This window comes from Acomys minous, assembly GCF_964271855.1.
Source record: "Acomys minous genome assembly, chromosome: 7".
Classification (NCBI taxonomy): domain Eukaryota; kingdom Metazoa; phylum Chordata; class Mammalia; order Rodentia; family Muridae; genus Acomys; species Acomys minous.
The window spans coordinates 46,030,011-46,057,214 of NC_140488.1; the positions used below are offsets into that span (position 1 = coordinate 46,030,011).

General features: G+C 38.4%; 1 protein-coding gene across 1 annotated transcript in view; it reads right to left on the reverse strand.

Annotated features, from left to right (window-relative positions):
• Positions 1 to 13,084: 13,084 nt before the first annotated feature.
• The window catches only part of NRK (Nik related kinase), a 106,368-nt gene continuing 92,248 nt past the window's right edge, over positions 13,085 to 27,204 (reverse strand). Inside the window, exons 25-29 of the mRNA XM_084789848.1 lie at positions 26,684 to 26,784; positions 24,623 to 24,772; positions 21,690 to 21,825; positions 18,338 to 18,477; positions 13,085 to 16,398 (exon numbers count right to left, since the gene is read on the reverse strand). Coding sequence (XP_084645974.1) covers positions 16,303 to 16,398; positions 18,338 to 18,477; positions 21,690 to 21,825; positions 24,623 to 24,772; positions 26,684 to 26,784 — 623 coding nt within the window. The 3' untranslated portion in view covers positions 13,085 to 16,302. The remainder of the gene's footprint in view (positions 16,399 to 18,337; positions 18,478 to 21,689; positions 21,826 to 24,622; positions 24,773 to 26,683; positions 26,785 to 27,204) is intronic.

The window sequence follows — 27,204 nt, forward strand, 5'->3', positions numbered from 1 at the left end:
GCTGTGGTGAATTTAGGAACTCAGGCTTCTGCCTAAAGCAAACGATTTACCCACTGTGCCATCTCCTCAGTGTGTGCTCTATTCCTGTTCTCTTCCCTCCCTAGTATCCTTCTCTCCCTTGGTTCTATCCCTTGGATGTCAGCATCACCACCTTCATCCAGTTGTGGCAAATTAATTGCCTTTGTGTTCTGCCACGTGTCCCCTGAGAGCACAGTTCCTGTGAGAAAATACCTCTTTGTCATCACTATTCTAGAAAATAAGATACGGAAAAAATAAATTAAAAAGAAGATTTCAGTTATAAGTATGAAGTAGTTCACAAAGGTTTATTAATTATAATATAAATGTCAGGCATTTATCCTTTCAAGTTTTCTAGTGTGTCAAGCATTTACCTATGTCTTCAATACCCATAAAAGCATAAGCAAATAAAATGGATGGATAATGGAATTTTAAATAAAAGACATTCTTTAATGTTGAAATTATGCTATAATCTTGCAATTGTTATAAATAATGAAATTAAATGTTCCACGAGTGTCTTATCCCTAGGCCTTCTACATGGTCGTACCCACCACTCTGACACCTTAACAAGTTGGTGAAACGTTGGGAGGAAAAGAGCCTATATTTTTCTGCTATTCCTTAAGAACTCTTAAATTTTATTCTATGTAACCACATAACTGAATTCAGGATACATGTTTCTCAAACATGAGCTTATAGCACCACTTAGTGGTTTGCATGGTTCATAGAAGCAAGTGTAAGGATGACTCAGAGAGGTTCAAGTGGTCCTGATACTACAGGCTTCTTCTACCTTCTACGTTTGGTCAAATACTTACTTAAAACTAGCGCTCAGTGTCCTTAGTCATCAGGGAAACACAAGTCAAAGCAACTCAGAGATTCCATCTTAACACCTACCAGAATGGCTAAGATCAAAAACTCAAGTGACTGCACATGCTGGCAAGGATGTAGAGAAAGGGGAATACTACCGCATTGCTGGTGGGAGTGCAAACTTGTACAACCACTTTGGAAATCAGTCTGGCACTTTCTCAGAAAACTGGCAGTAGTGATACCTTGAGACCCAGCCATACCACTCCTGGGCATATATCTGAAAGATGCTCCACCGTACAATAAGGATATTTGTCAACTATGTTCATAGCAGCTTTATTTATAATAGCCAGAATCTGGAAACAACCTAGATGTCCCTCAACCAAAGAATGGATAAAGAAACTGTGTTACATTTACAAAAGAGAATACCATTCAGCTATTAAAAACAAATCTTAAAATTTGTAGGCAAATGGATGGAACTAGAAATTATCATTCTTAGTGAGGTAACCCAGACCCAGGAATGCATGCATGATATATATTCACTTTTAAGTGGATATTAGCCCAACATAGATGTCCTCTGAGAGACTCCACAGAATGGGAATCAGAATAGATGCTGGGACTTGCTGCTGGACCTCCTCGGATAAGAGTGGTATGGAAGAATGGGGGGATGGAAGGACCCAGAGGGTCCAGGAGACCCACAAGGAGACCACCAAGTCCTGTACAAACTATTTCAGCCAGTTGGGCCTGTACAAACTATTTCACTAATCAAGTTTGATGCATGCAGTGAACCTAGATCCACCACCCCCCGTTCAGATCTAGCCAATGGACAGCTCATTCTCTATGGTTGTGGGGAGAGGAGAGACTGCCTCTGACAAGAAGTCTGGTGCCCCCAATTTGACCACTTGCCCTTGGTGGGGAGGCCCAGAAGCACACAGAGGAAGAGGAATCAGGCTATCAAGACGAGACCTGATAGGGCTGTGGTCATATAGTGGGGAAGGAGGTCACCTTCTGTCAGAGGTCCAGGGGAGGGGAATAAGGTGGAAGAGGGAGGGAGGGAATGGGAAAAACCAGAGAAGGGATAACAATTGGGATGTAATCTTAATAAATTATAATAAATTAAAATGTAAAATAACTAGCTACAGCGAAACCACAAAATCTGAATATTAAATAGTTGTCCCATGAGAGCTCAAACAAGCATCATGTTTCCCTCTTATCTGCCATAGGTGGTAGTTTAGGTGACTTCTCTGTCCCATACTATACTATTCTACTCCAGTAACAGGAATTCGACCAGTGGGAGAGTTAGTTACAGAAAGGAGCAATGACTATTAGGATAAAGAAGCTTTGAGTTAAGGAGACAGTATTCAGTCTTGCCTTGTAGAATACAGAAATGGGACCTTCTCAGGAGAGTAGATTTTTTTAATCCCGTTTAAAAATTTTTCAATGTATTATTTAGAATTTATTCACTTTACATCTGATTATAGCTGCCTCCCTTGTCTTTCTGGGTCAGGGTTACCTCACTCAGGAGGATGATTTCTAGTTCCATCCATTTGCCTGCAAATTTCAAGATTTCCTTGTTTCTAATAGCTGAATAGTATTCTCTTGTGTAGATGTACCAGTTTATTTATCCATTCTTCAATTGGGGACAGCTGGGTTGTTTCCAGTTTCTAGCTATTATGAATAAAGCTGCTATGAACATAGTTGAGTAAATGTTCTTGTATGGTGGAGCATCTTTTGGGTATATGGCCAGGAGTGGTATAGCTTGGTCTTGAGGTATCACTATTTTCAGTTTTCTGAGAGAGCACCAGATGGATTTCCAAAGTGGTTGTACAAGTTTGCACTCCCACCAGCAATGGAGAAGTGTTCCCCTTTCTCCAAATCCTTCCCAGCATGTGCTGTCACTTGAGCTTTTGATCTTAGCCATTTTGATGTGTATAAGATGGAGTCTCAGAACTATTTTGATTTGCGTTTCCCTGATGACTACAGATGTTGAGCATTTCTTTACGTGCTTCTTGGCCATTCAATATTCCTCTGTTGAGAATTCTCTGTTTAGCTCTGTACTCCATTTTAAAATTGGGTTATTTGGTTTATTGTTGTTTAATTTCTTGAGTTCTTTCTATATATTGGATGGTAGACCTCTGTTGGATGTAGGGTTGGTGAAAGTCTTTTTCCAGTCTGTAGGCTGTTGTTTTGTTTTATTGACTGTCCTTTGCTTTACAGAAGCTTTTCAGTTTCCTGAAGTCTCATTTACTGATTGTTGATCTTAAATATAATTAAAATAATACCTATGTTTTGATAAATAATTTGGAAAATTTAAAAAATAGACAAAGTAGTTTTGTCCCATGTACCTAATTACTTTTATTGCTTGGGAGTATTTATTATTCTACACACAGAAATTGTGTGACAAATAATTTTTATCTGAAAGAAGTAAATAAAATTAAAGATTATTCAATGGAAAGAAAAAATAAGAGTAGTGACAGGATAAAACAGAAAGTAAATGATTTTTATTGATAATAATACATGTAGTGATCTGAATGAAGGTTGGACATACTCATATGTATGGATATGTACGTACAAGTAATTCCTTTTGCTCTATTCTTGGAGTTTGTGTATGTCATAGATGTCTCAATTAAAATGAAAATCTAGGAAAAGTAGATGGAATATTAATTTGATTCATAACTTATTTGTTAAACTATTACTAATTAAATCAAAGTTATTTAATAAAAATCCATCTGAGCTGGGCTTGATGGCATATGCCTATAATCCCGGAACTTGGGAAGTAAAAGAGGGAAGGTGAAGAGCATTCTTGGTTACATAGCAAGTTTGAGGCCAGCTCCTTCTTAAGTCAAACAAGTCAAAAAGGTAGTATCTGTGTATGATTTAAGTATTCCAGGAGGACAACTGTGCTAGGAAAAGAAAATTAGGTATTTTACTCACCTTCATAGCATTTCCCTCCTTAGAAGGCAGCATTTCCTAATGTTCAATATTTTTCTATTGTTTTACACCTTGCATTAACACTGCTTGAACTGAGTGGCATGCACAGTTGTACAGCCAGAGGGGGCATGGCTGTGACATCCTTTTAGCTCTTCTTAGTCCAAGAAGTAGAAACCAACCATACTGAGGCCCTGTGTGTGAGTAGGAGTGCGTGGTCCCTCCCCTGGCAGGGCCCTGCTGTTAGCATCTAGGGACCAGTGAGGAGCTTTGCTCAGGTTTGTTTTCTCTGCCAGTTAAAGACATAAAAGGCAGGAAAACATTCTCAAGCACAACAGGTAGCAGAGTGGAAATCCTAGAAACAACAGACAGAATCAACTGGTGAGGAAAGATAATTTATTAAATATGAGGAACACCACACGCCACACACACACACACACACACACACACACACACACACACACACGAGAGAGAGAGAGAGAGAGAGAGAGAGAGAGAGACAGACAGACAGACAGACAGACAGGCAGACAGACAGAGATACAGAGAGACACAGAGAGAGACAGAGAAAGACAGAGAGACAGAGGCACAGAAGACAGAGATACAGAGACAGAGATAGAATCACAGAGAGACAGAGACAAAGACAGAGCCACACAGAGACAGAGATACAGAGAGACAGAGATAGAGTCAAAGAGAGAGACAGAGATACAGAGAGAGACATAGAGTCACAGAGAGACAGATACAGAGAGAGACAGAGAGACAGAGACAGTGACAGAGATAGAGTTACAGAGAGAGAGAGAGACAGAGAGGGAGAAAGAGGGGGGAGAGAGGAGAGAAGGGGAGAGAGGGGGAGAGAGGGGGAGAGAGTGAGAGAGAGTGAGACAAGGAGACAGCACAAAAACCAAAAAGGGACAAAGAGAGTCACTCAGGGAGAAACATTCTCTGCAAAGTAGAGTGGGGACTGTAGAAGATGAAGTGAGGTTTTTTTTTCTCTAGGGCTGAGAGACTTGACCATCTCTGAGGCATCTTTTCTCCATAATTTAGGGTTGGTCGGTTTGGACAAAGACAGGGAGGCTGATAGGCCCACAGCTGTAATGTGAGCAGGTCCTGATCAGGTCCTTAGCAGACTGGCCGGCCAGCATCTGGGCCCTGTTGGCAGGAGGAAAAGGCTGCCAGTACTTTAGACATTTGTTTCAGGTCAAGAGTGTGAGGAAGCCAGAAGTTTGTCATCTTTGTTATCTGTTTATGGCCTCTCTCCATGTCTGTCCTGTCAGAAGTCTTTCTGTCCTCATGTCACCAAAACGAGGAAGAAGAATCAAACATCTGTATCATCCCTACCAAGGCTCAGGGATCATTGTGGAAGAGGGATGAGAAAAAGTGTAAGAGCTGAAGGCGGGGTGGAATGTGGACTACTTTCCAGATGCCACATGGCTGTGTTACCACCATGAAATGAGATCAGCTGTGAATACCCACAGGAAACCTTCACAAGATTGGACCCATTGGTGCTTCCATTAAAGCAGTGCTTCTCAACCTTTCTAATGCCATGACCCTTCAATACAGCTCCTCATGTAGTGCTGATCTCTGACCACCAAGTCATTTGTTGCTGATTCATAACTGTAATTTTGCCACTGCTATGAATTTTAATGTAAATATCTGATATGCGACCCCTGTGGGGATTGTGACTTTCAGGTTGAGAAATGCTATTTAAGAAAGGGGTAGGATGTGAATTAATATCTATCATGTCTCGTCATTATCAACTTAAAACATCGATTGAGGCCTAAAAACATGTTAACCCATAAACAGCTAAACTTAATTGTAAAGCTAAACTATGTGGTATTCAACCCTATCAGAGACTTGAAAAGGAATAAAATTAATTACCTGAATGTACATGGGGTACAAGTTAGCAGCTTCCCAAATAAGAAGATGACAGAGATGGTTTGCTCCTTGAGCAGTCATCGAGATATGATACATATTGTTTTAAATTCAGAATTTTAGATGCACCAAAATAGGAAAGATGTTTTCTTCAAGGCTGCCAAATACAAATAGCCAAAACACTAAGAATGTAACATTTATATAATTCCTGATTGTTTCATGATTCTTTTTGCTGTAGGCAGTTTATTGTGTATATGTGCAATAATATAAATGTATATGTAAAAATTATTAATTTTTTATAAAAGAAAAGGCTAGGAGTAATCTTGCACCCACCACCTAGATGCATGTAATTCTCTTTTACCTTCAAGATACCATGAGGTGCTAGAACACACAGGAAATGGAGATTGACTAATGGAGGAACTCCATCAATGCAGCTTTCAGGAAGTTATTAACCTTGTTTGTTTAGGCCTATTCAGTTTGTTTTCATTTTATCTTACATCATCATCATAACCATTATTGTTATTGTTGTTATTGTTTTAGATGACTGTATTCTAATGAGAGAAAGAAAGGGTGTGGATTTGGGTGGGTGAAGAAGTGGGGAAGATCTGGGAGGAGTTGCAAGAGGAAAACCATAATGAGAATTGTTAAAAAAAAAAAAAAAGAATCTATTAAAAATTAAAAAAAATAAAAATTAAAAATTCAAAGCTAAAAGAAAGAAAAACAAAATGCCAGAACAAGGCCAGGCATTGTGATGTGTGTGCCTTTAATTCTAATGCTCTGGAGGCAGAGGCAAGAGGATCTCTGAGAATTTGAGGCCAGCCAGGTCTACATAGGTAGTTTCAGATCAGGGCTAGATAATGAGCCTTTCTATCAAGAGGGAAAAAAAGCCAGAGCAAGGTCAACATGATGGCGCGGTACACCAAAGACATGGTGCAAGCCTGCCTCTGCCCCAGCTCAATCCTCAGATCCCATGTAAAGTGAAAGGAGAGACCTGATCCCACAATATTGTCCTTTGATTTCTACAAGCCTCCTACTGATCTCTTCAAACCTCATGTTGATCTCCACAAATCACACATCGCATGTGTGCATTGACACATCCATGCCTACAAATGCATAACACTATACACACACACACACACACACACACACACACACACACACACACTTTTTAAAAATTTTATTTTATTAATTTACTTATATTACATCTCTCAATGGTTATCCCATCCCTTGTACCCTCCCATTCCTCCCTCCCTCCCATTTTCCCCTTACTCCTCTCCCCTATGACTGTGATTGAGTGGGACCTCCTCCCCCTGTATATGCTCATAGGGTATCAAGCCTCTTCTTGGTAGCCTGCTATCCTTCCTCTGAGTGCCACCAGGTCTCCCCATCCAGGGGATGTGGTCAAATATGCGGCACCAGAGTACGTGTGAAAGTCAGTCCCCACTATCCACTCAACTGTGGAGAATGTCCTGTCCATTGGCTAGATCTGGGTAGGGGTTTGAAGTTTACTGCCTGTATTGTCCTTGGCTGGTGCCATAGTTTGAGCAGGACCCCTGGGCCCAGATCTGCCTGTCATAATGATGTACTTGTAGGTTTCTAGGATCCTCTGGATCCTTCAATTTCACCATTCTCCCATGCTTCTCTCATCTAGAGTCCCAATAGGATGTCCTCCCCTCTGACCCACTTTCCTGATGAGTGAAGACTTTCATGGGACATGCCCCTTGGGCTAGCACACACACACTTTTAAAAGGAGAAAACCTCATCAAAGAAGCCATTAACAAATCAAATCGCTATCCCCACTCTAGTTCTTGAAAACTGAATGAGATGAGCAGTGATATGGCTGAAGGAACTTGCCACTCAGGCCTACACGAAGCCATCCTTCATTCCACGTACTTGTAATAGGTGAGCCTAATGAGGGATGATACTCCAATATTTGAAACAAACTTCCATCGATTTATGGTGTTGCACAACGTTTTATTATAAGAGGTTTAGACAGACATTTACACATACAAGTAAGGACATTCTTTGAGCTGAAGTCCATTATATAAACTCACTTGTCCCTGTAAGTGATAAACAGCTACAAATGCAGACTTGGTTATATGGAGGGTTCTCAGTGTTTGCACATGTATACAGATCAATAAGGAAAGACACACTTGTTAGAGATAATGGCTTCCTTCAACTTCACTTACTTCTTATGAATTATTTCAGCTCCCAACTCTAAGAAATTTATATCATATTTCCTTTAATAAGTTTATTTTTAATTCATATATTCACTTTACATCATGATCATTGCCCCCTCCTTCCTCTCCTTTTGGTCTCTCCCGCCTGCCCTTTTACTCATATCCCACCTCCCCTTGTCCTCAGAAAAAAGGGGGCCCCCAACCCACCCCAGCACATCCAGTCACTTCAAGACTGAGCTTCTCTTCGTGCACTGAGGTGAGGCAAGGCAGCCCAGTTAAGGCAAAGTAATTGAAAGCAGGCAACGGAGTCCATGTAATAGACAGCACCTGCTCAACTTACTAAGGGACCCACATGAGGATCAAACTGCCCATTTGGTTACATATGTGTTGAGGGTCTAGGTCCACCTCATGCATGCTCTTTGGTTGATGCTCCTGTCGCTGTAAGCCCCAATGGGTCTACGTTAATTGACTCTGCTGGTCTTCTTGCAGCATGCTTGCCCTTTTTGGGTCCTTCTACTCTTCCTTCCCCCTCTTCCACAGGTCTCCCCAGCTCTGCCTGATGCTTGGCTGTGAGTCTTAGCATCTGATTGGATCAGCTGCTAGGTGGGACTGGAGAGATGGTTCAGCTATTAAAGGCTAGGCTCTCAACCAAGAACATATTTGCTACTTCACACTATCAGGTAAGTACCAGGAGTTCATATTCATGGCAAGTGGACAGCTATGTGCCATAGAGGCATGTGTGGCTCTGCTGCAGGAATAGAAGCATAGAGGATTCTATTTTCTTTCTTTTTGTTCCACACCCTACTCAAGGCATACAAGAAAAACACTTCAGCAATAAAGATAAACATTACCTCAGAGTAAAAAGTTGGAAAAAATAAACAAAAAACAAAACAAAACAAACAAACAAACAAAAACAAAACAAAACCAGATCCAAGAAGCAAGCTGGAGGACTCATTCTAATATTTAATAAAATAGAACTTGAACCAAAATTATTCAAAAGAGATGGGGAAGAGCACTTCCTACTTATCAAAGAAAAAAAATCCACCTAGAAGACATGTAAATTCTGTAGAGAAAAAATAGATGCATATGTCATCTGCTCCAAGGTTTAGAAGAGGATGGAAGAGGGTGCAGAAAGCTTCAAGATCTGGAGTTGGGTTGTCTGTTTGGTCTGACTTGAACCATTCTCCTGTGAAGAGCTGATAGGGGCTGGAAGACTCGGGAAAGGGCTCTTCACTAAAGTCACCAAGCAGGAAACACGTAGTGGCAGAGAGAAGTCCCTTAGGAACCCTGGTGTTGCAGATTGTATGCAATCAATGAAGGACTTTACTTAATGCATGGCCACCCATGCTCCTGTAAGGACCCTTCCCACGTTCCTATAAGCAGCCCCAATAAACTGGTTTGTCCAACTTGACTTGAATAGAAAAAAAGACATGTCAATTCTGAATATCCAATAGATGGATAATATCCAAAATATATAAAATACTCAAGAAGTTAGAGACCAACAAACCAAATAACCCAATTAAAAATGGTGTATAGAGCTAAACAGAGAATTCTCAATAGAGGAATCTCTAATGACTGAGAAGCAGTTAAAGAAATGATCAGTGTCCTTCATTATCAGGGAAATGTAAATCAAAATGACTCTGAGATTCCATCATACACCCATCAGGATTCCTTAGATCAGAAACTTAAGTGTCAGCACATGTTGGTGAGGTTGTGGAGAAAGGGACAAACTCATCCAGTACTGTTGGGAGTGCAAGCTTGTACAACCAATTTGGAAATCAATGTGGTGTTTCTCAGAAAAATAGGAATAATTCTACCTCATGATTCAGTTATACCACTCATAGGCACATACCCAAACTATGTTCCACCACACTACAAGGACACTTGCTCGCTTATATTCATAGCAGCTTTATTTGTAATAGCCAGAAACTGGAAACAATCTAGATGTCCCTCAACCAAAGAATGGATAAGGAAAGTGTGGTACATTTACACAATGAAATATTATTCAGCTATTAAAAGCAGGGACATCATGAAACTTGCAGGCAAATGGATGGGACCAGAAAAGATCATTCTGAGTAAGAGGAACTAGGATGAGGATCCAGTGTGGGAAAAGAGAGTAGGACTGGGAGTGAGAACTGAAATCTGTGAGGGGGGCATCTGTGGGACAGGGGAGGCTCCAGGCAGTCTATGGGTGGTGACCCTAGCTGAGACTCCTAGCAGAGGGGAATAATGGAGGCGAAAGTGGCCATTTCCCTTACACAGGGGTGTACTTCCAGTGGAGCACCAACCCTCACTCAAAACCTTTGACCCAGCCAACCAATGACTGTCCGCACATGAGTAAAATGGCATTAGATTGAGCCTACTATTGACACTAATAATATTCTGCTATTCTTGCAGACAGGAGGCTAGCATAAGAGTTATCAGAGTGGCTCATACAGCAGCTGAGGAAACAGATGCAGAGACCCACAGCCAAACAGTAGGTGGAGCTGGAGGAATCTTATGGGAAAGTGGGAAGAAGGAGTGAAATAGCCAGAGGGGTCAAGACACCACAAGAGGGGTCAAGACACCACAAGAAAACCTACACAATCAATTAACCTAGACCCAAAGGGCCCACAAAGACTGAACCACCAACTAGAGAGCATCTGGGACGGTTCTAGCACCCCCCCATACATATATCAGATGTACAGCTTGGTCCTCATTTGGAACCTCTAGCAGCAGAAGCAGGGGCTATCTCTGGCTCTGTTCCTCCCCTTAGGATCCCTTTCCCCTAACTGGACCCCTTTGTGTAGCTTCTATAGAAGATGTACTCACCCTTACTTGATATGCAAAGCAGGTTTATAGCCATGGAAAGGGAGAGGAGGGGAGAGGGAAGGACTGAGAAGAGAGGAGGGGGTGTGAGTGGGGGGGACTTGGAGGAGAGGAGGGAAGGGAACTTCCTCCCAGAATATAAAGTAAAATGATTAATTAATGTAAAAATATATTTAAAACTTCTGAAGACTCTTACACATACTCCAGGATGCTACAATATAATTTGTGCAGAAGAATCACATGCAAAACAAATACTTATATAAAACCAGCAAGTAAATGTCTTATTTTTTGTGATACTCGGTGTGACTAAGAAACTTTGCCATTACCCATGAGCTTTAGTGGCCTCCTTTGTGTGTCTTTCCAAAGTAAAGAATAAATTGAGGAGATTATTATATTGGTCTATTTTTTAAATCTTATTTTTTATTTTTGGCATCATTTTTTTACTAATTTATTCATATTACATCTCAATGGTTATCCCATCCCCTGTACCCTCCCATTCCTCCCTCCCTCCCATTTTCCCCCTACTCCCCTCCCCTATGACTGTGACTGAGGGGGACCTCCTCCCCCTGTATATGCTCATAGGGTATCACGTCTTTTCTTGGTATCCTGCTATCCTTCCTCTGGGTGCCACCAGGCCTCCCCATCCAGGGGACATGGTCAAATATGGGGCACCAGAGTTCCTGTGAAAGTCAGTCCCCACTATCCACTCAACTGTGGAGAATGTCCTGTCCATTGGCTGGATCTGGGTAGGGGTTCGAAGTTTATGGCCTGTATTGTGTTTGGCTGGTGCCACAGTTTGAGCAGGACCCCTGGGCCCAGATCTGCCTGTCATAATGTTCTTCTTGTAGGTTTCTAGGACCCTGTGGATCTTTCTATTTCCCCATTCTCCCTTACTTCTCTCACCTAGAGTCCCAATAGGATATCCTCTCCTCTGTCCCACTTTCCTGGTAAGTGAAGACTTTCATGGGACATGCCCCTTGGGCTATTGTCCAGATATAAGTGAGTATATACCATTTGAGTCTTTCTGCTTCATTTCCAGTTCAATCCATTTGACCAGGAATTCCTTGTTTTTAATAGCTGAATAGTATTCCATAGGGTATATGTACCACAGTTTCTTTATTCATTCTACTGAGGGACACTTAGGCTGTTTCCATGTTCTGGCTATTATGAATAAGGCTGCTATGAACATAGTTGTGCAAATGTTTTTGTTGTGTGTTGGAGCATCTTCTGGGTATATTCCAAGATCTGAAGATGAAAATGGATTCAATAATAAACACACAGAAAGAAGAAAAATGGGAACGTGAGAGCTAAGAGAGGAAGGCTATTGGTCTATTTTTAAATTGCAGGTTTGTGAAGATCTTTTAAAATTAACCAAAATGTGCCATGGCCGTGGAACCACTAGGACAGAAATACTTTGACGAAATAACAAATGTATTTCTGAATTTCAAATGGCTGGAAATAGTGTAGCATGTAGGAGAATCTCAGCCTCCCAGTGCTTTCCTTTCTCTTGTGCACTTATTGACCTTTTCCCTGTAATAATTACCAATGAGACACTTTAGCATAGGAGGTGGTATTTTCTATTTGCCTATGTTTTTTTATTTACCTACAGTATTGACCAGGTTCTCAAAACACAAATCCATATAAATTCATTTTATTTCCCCAGAACTACTTTTTGAATCTGGGTGATGTTTACAAATGAATATGACATGTGACAATGCTTTATTTACACTCTCTTCTGTCTTCTACTATCAGCTTTCACTAAACCCTTTCTTGATTGTTAATAAGCTATAAATATGTACTCTCTTTGTTGGATAATGTTCCTACTTTCTATTATCCACCAGACATGAAGATACTGGGGTAGAGTGATAGCAAAGGTAGTATTGAAACTTGCTTAGGTTTACCCATATCATATGACTATATGCCTGAGTCCACCATAGTATCCCCAAAATGTCTCACTTTATGTGGTAATATGCCTATATATCCTAAATTTGTATTAGAAATGTAGCCACAAAGAGCTATCTGGGTGGGATATTGTATGTTGCATGTGTGTGTTTTCTGTACGTGTTCATGTGCATTTGGAGGGCATAGGTTGACAGTGGGTATCTTGCTCAGCTGTTTGCCACCTTTTCTTTTGTCTTGCTGATTTGGCATCCCCAATTTGGCTACACTGGCTGGCCAGAAAATGCCAGGCATCTACTTGTCCCTCCCCAGTGTTGAGTTTATTAGCAGATTTTACCAGTACTGTGGGGATCCATGACATGCTCATGTTTGAATGACAAGCAGTTTACTAACTCATACATGACAGAAAGAGCTCTTATTAGATATATATACCTTTCCTTGGCCAGAACTCTAAACATAACAGAGAGACCCTTTACCATTCCCTAATCAGTAATTCTTATCTAATTTAAAGAACCAGTCGCTTCTCAAATAAGCCCAAATTCCAAGACACTGTGCTTGTATATTTCAATAATGACACCAATCAGTAACTGCAATTTTTATTTAGGAAGCCAAATAATGATTCATTACAGAGTTTTCGATCAAACAATTAGTCTCAAAGATTAACTCAATACAAGTTGAATATATGTGCTCAAACGGAACGTATCTTGAAACAAATCAAAAGTACTTAAAAGATTCCACTGAGAGTGTGTGGCATTACTCCATATACTGTGGAGACTGTCTCAGATGAATGAATTGTGTTGTGTATCTGTTTGTATGTATGTACTTGTGTCTGTGTCCTGTGTGTGAGGGGGTTGGGGAGGGGGAAGTAGAAGGAGAGGAAGGGAAGAAGGGAGGGCAAAAGAGAGGGAGAACAGGGGAGGGGGAAGAGGATAACATCCAGTGTCATCCTCAGGAATGCTATCCATCCATTTGTTTGGAGACAGTGTCTCTCACTGGCCAGCAAACTCCAGAGATCTAGTTGTCTACCCTCTTCAGCACAGGAAATGAAAGTCTCCCTCACCATGACTGGAATTTTTATGAGATTTCTGGGGATGGAATTTACAGCTGTAAGGCATGGGCTTTACTAACCTGGCTATCTCTTCAGTCCTCAGATAAGTGAATCTTGGAAGAAAACATCCCTTAGCTATCAATTTATCTCAGAATTGGTCATAGAGAAAGCACTTCTTCTTGTCCATGCTAATGGCTATGTGAAGGGATGTCAGTGTACGGATGACACTGCTTTTTCCTGCCTGATGGCTTTGGTGATTTTTCCCTTCTTGCTCTTTGCTCTTAGGATCTTGCTATCAGCCCTATTCTTTTAGACCTTTCTAGTTTTCAAACATTTCCCATCATACCTTTGATTACCAGTGTGTTGGTAATAAAACCTAAGCTGCTATGAAAGCAAACCATACGCTCACCAGTGCTGCTCGCAACCTGCCAAAATGCTCCTGCTTCAAACCGTACTTCTAGCTAAACTGGCTTTCAAGGGCTCCTCTCCACAGTTCTGTGATGTGCTGGGCCTTGTGTACTGTGACAGGGTGTAGGGCATATGTCATTTCTTCTATTACAAAGTATGAGGATGAAATGACACTGTTCCACTTTGTTGTTCCACATGCCAAAGATTGTAAGAAAAAAAAAAAAAAGAAACCCACACAATTTTACACCAAAGTTGAAAATAATCCTTAGTGACATTTAGTACTAATGAACTACTTCAACTATTTCAGTCTTTTGTACTTAAATCTCCTTTCTTCCTGCTAGGTGCCAAGCTTCTTTTCTTTGATAACACTTTAGCTTTAAAAGCCCAGCAATACACTGATAGTCTTTCCTATGCAGTTGCTTTGGGACAACACTATAGATTCACGTTGCTGTTTCCTGTGCTTGCTGGAATACGTGTTGCAGAGAGCAATGGAGTGGAGTTGCTGAAAGAGTTTTTTTGTATGTGTGTCTTACGGCCTTAAACACATAATTTTAAGATAAAATGTATTATATGCTTAATTTTGAGTAAATATTATGAAAAAAAATTCTTAAAGGCTTGTTCCTAACATACTACTTAAATGAGAAATTGTTCTGAAAGTCCAACATAGCAAGCTCCATTTGCCCAGTGATGAGGTACTTGCATGAAGTTCCCCATGGCCTTTTGGTGTACAAAAATTTTTTTAAAAGACAACTACTTCTAAGGTATTAATTTGACATTAAAGTTTGCTTATTAAAAAAAACTACTGAACTTAAAAAGGTAATTTGAATTGTAAACACTCAAGGATAAGCCAGTTTCACGATCACATTAGTGTGTCACAGTAACAGAAATGTGAGTCACATTTAACTTGTGGATTCAGGGTCTCCTGTAATCCGAACACTGAGTTACTACACTCTTGATAGGAGTTATTAGGAAAATCCAAATCTTCCTTTCCAGCACAAAGGTGCCCGGAAACGATCTATCAGGAAATCACACATAGTCAGCTGCTTTTTGTTTTGGTTAACCAGGTAGTTTAAAAATTAGTATCCTACTAGCAAAGTCTTCAGATTTTAGAAGCAGAACTAGAGGATTTCTTGAGGTATACTTTGTGGTAAGTTCTGGAGCATTTTCTATTGCTCCAGAACTAACCGTGGCATTGAGGATGGATAGGTATGAATCACGCTTTTTAAATCAGGTAGCAGTTACCATAGGTGAGCAAATGTCACCTATTTTTGGCGTCTATAGAAGGTTTGGACATGGAGTGGCATGCATTTCACTACTTGCAGACTTTGATATAAAATGGATGTTATTTTTCTAAAATTTATGATTTACGTACCTAGGAAAAATGACTCTAAATTTGAGATTATCACCTTGATTATCTTAATTTCTGATTTTATAGTGGTAAAATGTGAAAGTATAATTATTAACGATCAATATTCTTTTCCTTCTGTTGTATTGCTTTGTTTAATAACTGGAAGGACATTTTATATAGTTTAATGTAGACCTGGGATATATGTAATGCTGTCTGATGGTCAAAATATTGTCTCAATAATAAAATTTAGACCTCAGCCAATCTTGGGGACAGAATTTGACGCCTACTTTGAAGTATTAAAAAAAAAACCTTTCTACAGTACGTGTGTATTGGAGTTCAGTCCTGTATTCAAGCTAGTAAGTATATTGTTTGGCAGTTTGTAAAAACAGCCATTGCACATATTTGGGGCTTCTAGGGGGGTGAAACCAAGCAGCTAAGGTTTTCTTCTTATATAGAGAAAAACAGTTTAACAAGGGGCAGAAAAATTCACAATTGGTCTCCAATTGTGAATTTATTGTAAAAAAGATTTGGGTGGCATATTCCCCTAGATCACTGTAATTCTCCTTGCGAATGCAGGTTGTTCAACCTTAGTCTGGGCTATAAAGTCATTATGTTTTGTCTCTCAATCTAACCTTTTTTTCCTTTGGGAAAACTTAAATTTAGGGCCAATTCTTTTGAATGTCACTGAGAATGTAATTTATAACAGGATTCTTTCCTACATGCTGTAAATCTGAATACAGATACTGTCCAAAGTATCCTAAGAGAAATGTTTAATTCACAGTAACAGAAGTTACGAAGCTTGTGCAAAATGTATTGTACACCACTGGAGTACACAGAGCTTGCTATAGTTAATTGTATGTAGAAAGCTGCGTTTCTCAGCTATTCTGTGCTACATTAAAAGCCTCTGGTTAAAGTTCTCTAACGATAAAACTCAAATGTTAAGATGCAGTGTCATATATGTAATGGATGTAAATGTTGCAGTAAATCATTGGAATCTTTTACAGAGCATAATTTCTTTGCAGCTCTTCAAGTTTTCCAAGGGTCATAAAGTAAACCCTGCTGCGGCGATTGCTCAGTGTGGAACTGAAGAAAAGCTTTAAAAAAAAGAGAGAGAGAGAGAAGCATCATCAGTTGGTTTCTGATCCATTTAAACTAGATAACCAGTACACCAAAGTGTTAAGTACAAGTATATAACTATAATATTATCTAAATAAAATATTAAGGCTCCTTGTTTGGAACCACTTGTCCTTATTTCAAGAAACATCAATTTGATCAGTTTGGAATTGAAATTACATATTACAAAGTAATCTTTTTTTAAAAAAACATAGTTGATATAAATACAATTTATATAGTTAGTTATTTTGGCTTTGTTTTCACCTTTAAAATATTCTATGGGGACTTCATACATCTGCACAGTGAATTATGATCACATGATCTAACTACTTCCTCAATTATATCTCGATCCTCTCAACATGTTTCTTCCCATCTTCTTGTCTTTTTAAAATGTGTAATCCACTGGATCTAATGAGTGCTGAGCATACGTGGACAGGTGTGAGGCCATTCACTAGAACTACCAGAGGCCACTGCCTGCAGCCCACCAAAGACTATAAGGATTCTTCTTCCCTTAGCAGCTACCAAACTGCCATATAATTCTTATGGTGTTTAGCTGCTGAAGTTTCTTAGTAGTTTTGTATAACAACACCTTCCTTTAGCTGAGCAAGGATGACACCAATGGATACACCAAAGTGGATGGTGGAAAGCCTACACAAAGAACTACAGGCAACTGAAGAAAGCTGGGAGCTAGAATTGGGACAGGCGGTCTTCCCTAGCAAAGAACACACCAATTGGCTGTCCAGTGCCAAAAAGTGCAGCTCTGAATACATACATACAACATTATATGGAATGTACAGGATATGTTTAGGAATATATGTGCATATGCATATGAATATATGCATGCAATGATAATGAGGGGAAAGGGACTATAAATTTGAATGAGTAGAGGGGGTAAATGGGAAGGGCTTGGAGGGAGGAAAGGGAAGGGGATATTTTTCCTATTTTTTATGTCCATTCATTTGACTGAAATAGAAAATTATAAAAAAGTAGATATTTTCAGTTCTTAAACATAAACAAAAGTGGCAAGTGACAGAAAAAATAATTTGCTTCCTTGTATTAATAGAAAAGCCAATTTGAATTAAAATAATTTTGTTTTTGGTTTTTAAGTTTATAGTTGAATTACATTTCTTCCTTCACTTGTTACAATTTGCTTAACCCAATGTGTTGGGGGAGGAACATATATAAAAGTGGGTTCTTCTGTAATAAAGAAAACCAGAATAGAAAAAAGGCATACCTATCAAAAAGAAGACAAAGTTCCTTAAGTCATCAATTGTGTAAAGCTACCCTTAATGCGTTTTATGTGCCAAATGCTCTGTAAGATGCTAACTATGCACAGATTACATTAGAATTTTATGGTTGTTCCCAACAGTTTTTAGTAGTTACACTTCAGAGATAAAGTAAATGAAGTTTAAAAAGATCAAACAAGGGCTAGTGGTGTGGCCCAGTGTTTGCTTAGCATGTGTGAGGCTCAGAGGTTAAAAGCACTATCTGTTGTTTCAAAGGTCCTGAGTTCAATTCCCACTCACAACCATCTATAATGTGCTCTGATGCCCTCTTCTGGTATGCAGCCAGAATACTATACAAGTAATAAATACATCTTAAAAAAAAAAACCCAACCTAATAAACTTTCCATGTGTTCAGGTTCTCACATTTCTTAGTATCTGTCCACCAGAATTAGATACCAGAGTACCAGAGATATTTATATGCCCACTGTTATTGGAATATTATTCACAATAACTTTTGAGTCAAGCTAGGCACCCGTCTACAAATGAATGGGTAAGAATAATTAAATCATTCCTATGAACGTTCCAATGGAAATATATATATGTAAATATTTATGAGTAAAAGGAAAAGGGCATAAGATCCTTAATTTCTATGCTTTATTTATTTTTGCTTTACTGAAGGGTGCAGAGACTATACCTTGTCACCACGGGCACACAGGAATCTCAGTTTCTTGATTGATTTGCGCTTCATCTCATTTTCCAGAATGCTTGCCTGCAGAGAGCGCACTTCAATAGCCTTTTGGTCCCATCCGGTGATTCTCTGTGTGCACTCAAAAGCTATAGTACAAATGGAAAGATCAAAATCACATTGATTTTTGAGGCACTGATATAAAAAACATAACCAAAGTTAAGCATTGAGACACTCATAGTTATAGGATAAGTTAAAGGCATCTATTTTTCACCTTACTCTGAAGTCTACCATTTTGGAAATTTTGCTACGTAGGCTTGGTATTATATAGGTACCGTAGTGATCAACACTGACTTGCTACATCTTTTTTAATGTTTGTATTTGTGTACTGTAAGACCACAGACAAACCCAAGTGTTAGTGACTCTGTGTATAGATGTTCAGATCAATCCATGGCTTTTAAAAAGTCATAGTGTAGATGAGACACAGTATCACACCAGATACAAACTGATACTTCATGATGAAGAGCTGTATTATAACATACATGGAAAACTGACTTCAACAATTAAAACGGGGTATGAATTTAGCTCAGCAGTAGTTTGCAAGTATCTAAGTTCAGCTCATAGTGATGAAAAAAATGAAAAATTTAAACTGTTGAATAATGTCTTATTCAAATAATGACTTTAGTAACCCTAACTTAATTGATTAAATTTTTCTTCTATAAGAAGAACTGAGGATAATTTTATACATTTTTGGCTTTTTCCTGCTGGGGAAAATTGTATTTCATTTTAAATCTTTGAGACTTGTTTTATATTCCATTGTGACAGCAGCATTTATGAAAATACTGCTTGAAAGCAGAACCCTAATTATGAAAAGTCCATATACTCCGTTGATTCTGTGGAGTATTTTATAGCCTAAGAAGCAATGTTATTAAGTGTTTAACTTTCAAGTTTTTATCCTTTATGAAATTTACAAGGAGGAAAATGACACAAATTTTAACTGAAGACACAAAACATGGTACTTTGATTTCTCTATTAATATGACTGAAACTAGAATTCTTTAAATCTCCCATTTTATCAAATGCTCCCAGGTACTCTCATTTAAACCAAAAATTACCTGCTGTACATAATGTTAAATTTACATAAAATAACTTATAGAACACTCCATACAATCTTATAATGTAACCTTAAAGTGCAAAGTATGTATTATCTTGTTTTTTAAAATTATATTTCAAACTAGTTATTTGTAGGAATTTGATTCCAAGACTGTAATTAAATTTCTAACATATTTTGACTAACAAAAATAGCTGTTCTTAAATTATATTATTGTAATTTCAAGCCAGAATTAAATTTACCACAGGAAGTGTGAAGAACCAGTGACCTGACATACAGAAACTAGTAACAGATTTAGCAGATCTGAATTTGAACTTTTTTGCTCATGTGACTACTATAGTAAAGTAGTATTCTTCTCAGCAACCACATAGTATAGTGTACACTTTTCTCATTTACCACAGCCTGACTCAGAGCTGCCACTTAACCTAGATACCTAGGGAACTAGTTTGCTTTCTAAAACGGAACCGTGGAATCTGGAAGTAGAGATTTTTGGTAAAACTTTCTCCAATTATTGTCACCTTGTTATTGAAAACATCATGGATAAAAGAAATGTAGATTTTACTTTAGGATTAAGCTATTTGTAATAGCAGGTTGTTTCGAAATAGATTAAATTTTTTTGCCTTGATATCAGTGTTATATTGTAATATAGTCTCAGTATAAAATATGTGTTTGTAGTGCTATGATTTATTTTATAAGTGTGTCTTCTAAATTCTACAAACTGAAAATAGCTCTTTGGTCTAGGTTAGAAATGTTCTTGCCTGAGAACAAGAGATGCTGCTGACAACTTTGAATATGCCTTTCTACACCCATGGTCAGCTACCGAGCAGCTTGACTATTAGGTTTATGCTCAGTTTCCCATTGGAACTCAGCTCCCTCATTTTCATTCCTGGTTCATGTACTTCGTGAGGTTCTGGGGATGGAATCCAGTGCTGTGCACATTCCAGGAAGGCAATCTTTTACTAGGCTGCAACACTGCTTCCTACTTTTGTTCCCAAAACTATCACTACAAAAGATAGAACATGACTCATCGCTAATTTTACTTGCTTTTGTCCTAGATTCATCAATCTGTACTATAAGTATTTAGTGTCTGTCGCTTTTAATGGTTTAAAACCCTCTGTGAATTCTTACCTGTTTGAAGAAATTAGATCAGGTTTTTAGAATAATTCTTAACACCAACCATGTATAATTTTTTATGTACATACATTTTAAAGATCCTGTAGATGTTAGGAAAAAAAACAAACAAAAACAAAAAACCAACCAATCCAAAACCCTATCATCCCAAAGGAAAGTTGTCAAAAAAGGAGTTCTTTCAGATTGGTCATTAAGATAATGTGGGTATCACTTGTACTCCCTTTACCAACATTTTAGAGATTCTGGCCTCTGGACAGTTTTTCCCCCTTTCCTTTCTCTTCTATTCTATAATGCACTCTGTCACTGAAAACCCTCTCATATGCACTTGCGCGCAGGCGCACACACACTGAGAAGGGGGAGGGGGGAGAGAGACAGACAGATAGACAGAGACAGAGTAGGAGACAGAGACAGAGAGACAGAGACAGAAGGACAGAGACAGAGATAGAAACAGATAGAGACACACACGGAGGGAGAGAGGGAGGGGGAAAGAGCGGGAAGGGAGAGGCAGGGAGCTGTCATTCTTCTTATCTACTCTACCCTCTCTAATACTTTAACTATTTGCATGTGCTCTGTTCTTTAGTAACCAAATGGTCAAACAGCTGTTCCCTCTCATGTTTTTATAACCCATTCTGTTTCTGCAAACACACACACACACACACACACACGTCATTCATCTTGTCTCGTTCTACCATCTACAGTCTCTAATATCTTAACTATTTGTATGTATTCTGTCGTCTAGTCACCACACCTTGGAAACATACAAAAGAATCTCAATTTAGTTATTTGAATTTCCCATACCAGAAGCCCTGCAACTGTTTAGGGGGAAAGGTGCTCTAGTCTGAAAAAGTGGGATTCTCCATGTTGCCATCTGGGTAGCAACTACCAGGAATTTCAGTCAGTTCTGTGTTTTATATAAATGACTTCACACAAATACTGCTCTATAAACAGAACATTGATGACTGGTCAAAACAGAAGTGTTTTCTGTAAATGGCTAAGACTTTAAATTACACCTTGGTGCTTTAAGAAAAAGGAACAACTCAGGAAACCTCACTTAGGATGTATTTTCATCCCGTTAAAGCTTCTTTGGATCATCTGAGAGAAAAGGACATTTCACACATACCTGTAGAAGTCGGTATGTCTTTCCACACGTCAAGGATCTTCTTCATGACTTGTTCATTTGCTTCCTCAGAGGCAGTTTCGGCATTGAAGGTGAGCATCACACCAATTCCCAGGCAATCAGGTAACATGATGATATTCTGTGAATTATGGTTTCCAGGTACTGTGATTATGTTTCATAAAGATTTGTGTGCCCAGCATTGTATCACTAGTAGGTTAACTAAAACAGCTATTGCTTTAACTGAAGACCAAAAGATGCTCAAAGTGCATGGAGGAAGGTACCATTTGTTTCGAAATTCATTAGAAAGAGATAAACTAAACTTTTAAGAATAGTTTAGTTCCTTTATGTCATAAAGCCATCAGTTTTAATAGTCTCTATTTTTTTAAATTTAGGATAATCATTTGGGAAACAAAGAAGAGATGTATTTCTAATACAGAGAGATTTCTTGAAATGCTACAAATATACTATGTATTGTGATAGGAAAAATAATACAGTTCTGAATTTAAGATTTATTTCAGATAGTAAGCAATATTTTCATAATGTACATGTGTCCCAAGCAATAAATCATATACATAATTCTTGGCCATCAGCAAATTCATGAGAGAAGGGAAAATAAACCTCAAATAGCTTGAGTTTAAAATGTTTTAAGGGGCAACTTTTATTATTGTTCATGGCTTTTTAAAAATTTGCCCCCTTTTCAGAAAATGCAGATTTTCTCATTCAACTCACATGTAAAAATAGGCTTTATATACAAACTCAGATGTATTTGTTGACAGAATAAGGAAATATTAAGAGATAATTAAGCATTTGCAAATTGCCAGATTCAAAAATGGGACAAAATCTGCTTACAGCACAGGTATTACGACATTGACAGTATTTCTCTGAGAAATAATAAAAAAAAGGCATCTTCTGCTGTTTCTCACAATTAGCAAGTTACAGGGATGGGGGGAAAGGTCGGGAACTATACTTGCCAAAGCCAGCGTACTCAGGCCAAGTGCTTGAGGCCATGTCTCAGCAACAACAATCCTCAGCACTAAAATGGGAATCCAGAGGCGAAACGCAATCTTAATGCGTTCCCTGGATACTTGCATGAGCAGTTGAATCAGAAAGCAGATAAGAAAGAATAAGGTTTTCTCAGGAAAATCTGGTTGTAATAAAGCAGGACGGCCACAAATCCAGACAGCCTCTGAGGTAATTCCCTTGCTTTCTCAGATGGTTTCTCGAGCAACTGGATACTTTTCAGCATGTGTAACTCTGCTGTCCCATTGTAATCTAGCACTTTTGAGAAAATATTATTTTTAGGACATTCTCTTTCAGACAACACCCTCCTCTCCCTTATATTAGAGTCCTTTCTATTTTAGTGGGTCAAGACACGAGGGAATTTGTCTAAAAATATGTTTGCATATATATGAGGAATCCTAATTAGGTTAAAAAAAAAACGAACTGCCCCAACTTTTCTCATTGCAGGTTTTACAGCTAATTTTCTGAGTGTTTCTAAAACAAATCATGGATTATTTAGATTTAAACTTCTTCATTGATTTTTTTTTCTAGCCAGTGACTCACATATCCCAGGCTGGCTATAATTCTCCCAAACTTGCTGCCTACACTTGCAAAGTTATGGGATTGTATGTGTACACTAATAGGCCTAGTTTGTTTATTTCAATAAATGTAAATTTAAGCCAACATTCACATATCATTCCTTCTATCACTGGCTTCTGAATAAAGGCTATCAGCTACCATAATAAATATAAGATGGAGGAAGCTCTGGAGACAACTTAGCTGAGGAATAATGCAGTCATATCAAAATGATTCTGTTGTTTTGGCTGAAGTTGTGTTTAATATTTTCACAATACAAGCAGGGTAAATCATCTATATAGGCAACGCCTTGGTCATTCGCTAATGATTGCTAGTTTGACCAGAACAACTTTAGAGATGTCGCCACCATGTTTTGTTGATGGTTTTGTGTAATTTTAAAAATTGTGTTATTAGAGACACAGATTATACTACTAAAGGTATTCAAAATATCACATGAATGGGATGATTTAAAGTACATAAATGTTTTGTTCAGAGATTTTACATAATGATAAGCTGCTAAAAGTTTTAATATTCAACAAAATGAGTATCAAGAAAGGACAAAACAAAACATTGCCAGTAAAGGCATTACTCTTAAGTATAACTTTCAACAGGACAACCATTAATTCCACCATCAGTATCTTGTTTGATCCATTTGGTGGGTTATGATGTTATGGTCAAACTCTTTATATTAATAAGGTACAAATATTCACAAATTAGATCTTGGGCTTTATTTATAGGTTAAAAACTGTGGTACAATTACTTTAAAAATACTGAATGTTTCACCAGAAATTCTAAAATATAATGAATATAATAAATGAATTTTAAAATATTTGCTATACTCTATAGCTAATGTAATGAAGAGAGGAGTACACATAATTACGTAATGATGTTATTGATTTCTTAACAAAACACACCGGCCTACTACAGGGCATAGAAATACTAAAGCCAACTGAAAAGCATCTTAGAGCCAATTAGTATAAATGCACAAAGATGAATGGATAGCGAACGTAGAACACAAAGCCATTAAAAGGCGGCAGACCTCAATTAGTTCCAGTTGATGATGGCCAGATGGTGGTGTGGGCCTGATATGGTGGTTAATCAATAGCACTCTGGGTTTTAAATGTTACATATATTCATTAATAACAAAATCATCGTGGCCAAATAAAAACCTCATTTATATATCTGGTATGAAATAATTAGTGACTTTTACTTATGTATCCACACTTTTGGGCATACTAATCTTGCTTATTAGATCTCTATTGCAATATAAATTATACTGTAATTTTTTGAGAATTTTGATAATTGGAAAAATTCAAAGTGCTTTGCAATGACTTCTAGAGATCTGAAGGTAATTATCTTACATTATTTGGCAAGGTCACATCAGACATAACTCCAGATTCTGCATCGATGATGTGATATCCATTAGCTGAGCTGAAGAAAATCTTGAGTGTTTTCTCAGTTCCAATGGACAGGTCAACTGTCACTGGCTTAAAATCGGGAGTTCGAAACACCTGAAAATAAAAAAGCAAATACGGCCCAAAGGCCAAAATGACATTCTGACTACGGCGAACATTTCCCTATTCTTTTGCCATACTTACAAGTTTATAAAACTCAGATGGCTTGCTTATGATTTATAGAGTCATTTATGATCCTGAGGATTGAACCTAGGGCTTCATACAGCCTACAATGATCAAATTGTTGTGACCCTCAGAACCATATATGGTCTTTTCTCTCATTAGCTGCCCTTAAATTCTTGCCTTGAGCTTCAGTAAATGAAGGAGCTCATCTGGTCTCTTAAATCGGTTCGCTGGATCAGCTGCCTGTATTTTTGCCAATATTCGTATATAGGCTTCATAGGACATGTAGTCTCCTTCGGAGTCTGCTGATTGATCAATGCATACTTGGTAAGGAATGAAAAATGCCATACACATTAACCTAGGCTAGACAGACTATACTCTACGACTCTTATGGTTTATAGTCCAAGGAAACAAAAGGCCAACCCGGATTCACTGTCGAGATTGGATTCTGTCAAGGAGTGAGCATCATAGGATTCACAATAATGTGGCCATGAGGTGGGCATCATGAATGGAATGAGGACTGAAGCAGGAACAGGCTACATGTGTTGTTGCTACTTATCTTGTTGTTTTCCAGTTCCATATCAGGTAGCGCTGACAAGTCAGCAGACACCCAAGAAGTAACTCATATCCAAATGTTGACAGCTGAGCCAAGACCCAATTTAGGTAGATCAGATCAAGGATGCCACATCTGTCATGGTAGCCTGGTTGTCTATGTAGATCTATTCTATCTATAAAGAGGTATTCTGTGCAAATGGTTCTTGAGGAGTAGTCATATGCATTATGCATTATCTATCTATCTATCTATCTATCTATCTATCTATCTATCTATCAATCATCTGTCAATGTGTGATGTTTGGGCCTCAAAATTAGAACATATAAACAGATCCTGATGTAAGATATAAATGTATTTTCTGACTACCTTGATGAAGTCTATCAGCGCTTTATGAAATCTGTATATGAACCAAGTAGTTCAGTATCATCAAGAACATTTGTTAAAATCATACTCTCAGGCCCCACTGCAGACACAATAATCCAGCCTGGGGTTGGGTCTGAGATCTAAATATTTAACAAAATGCTCTCACAGATTCTGATGCTTACCACAGGCAAGATAAAAAGGCAACTTGGCTTTTCTGAAAATCTATCTTATTTAAATAGAATTCTCGAGCATTGTATGTAGTTCAACTACAGTCCTCAGGTTATGGGAAAAGAAAAAAAAATCAGCAATTTGTTTGGGCCACTAGATGGTTAGTTTCTGTAGCTGATCAATACAAGTTCATTTACATCATAAACGGGCCTACCCACTATGTCCCAGAACAGTTCTACAGAGACATGTGTTTCACACTGGTAGAAATAGAGACCCCCCTTTCCTTCCCCCACCCACCTACTGTTGCAATGAAAGTTGGAGCAACACTTTTCTCTTCCCTGTTCCAATGCTGCTTCCTTAGCATCTCCACATCTCTTCTTACCTTCCCTCTGCTCTCCACCCCCCACTAAGAGAGAACCGGGACTTTCCCAGCTTCAAGTCATTGTGGTGGCACCTGAAGCCTGTGTGTTTGGGCCTCTAGAAGAGAAGATCTTCATGTTGACTACAGGAAATGGGAGTGAGGAGCTGATGGGGATGTCCTGTAAGGGGAGGGGTTGGGGATTTCCCTCAAACTCTCCCTTCCTGTGGCACCTGTGGATTGTCTAAAAAAGGGTTAAATGATCATTATTGACATGATATATTCAAATTACAATAACGGTAGCCAAATGGTACATATTTCCACATCTAAATTCCAAACTACTATTTTACTTATAATGTCTTCTTAAGAGAAAATAGTAGATGCAAATGAAATGATCACTCACTTTAATAGCAGTGTTTTCGTCAAAGGATTTTGGTGCCCATGCAAAAAGGTGAATTGATGATTTCAAAGCAACTGCAATATAGGTTGTTTCTTCATGTTGAACTACAATGGCAACGTAAAACACGTTATATACCTCAGAATTCACAAATATAATCACAAATATAATATTTATTACCACAAACGAAATAAACACAATATTAAGAGCAAAAACTACATATTCTCAGAATAGCTACTTGGCTAGAATGTTATTCTTTTCATTCAATACTAACGTCATTGCATAATTCCATGGTTTGTATTATTTAGCATTCAAGTGCACTGCCTTCTAACTATACACTATAGCAAAATAAAGGATGAAAAGATAAAGATCTACCAAGGACAAGTGTCACATATCTGTTATCTTAGTACTTGGGACATACAGGAAGGAAGATTCTGAGTTTGAGGGCATCTTAGGGCTCCGTACCACGATCCAGCTCACAAACCCAAGGCTTGTGAGCCTAGATTAGTGGCCAAGTGTTGTGGTAG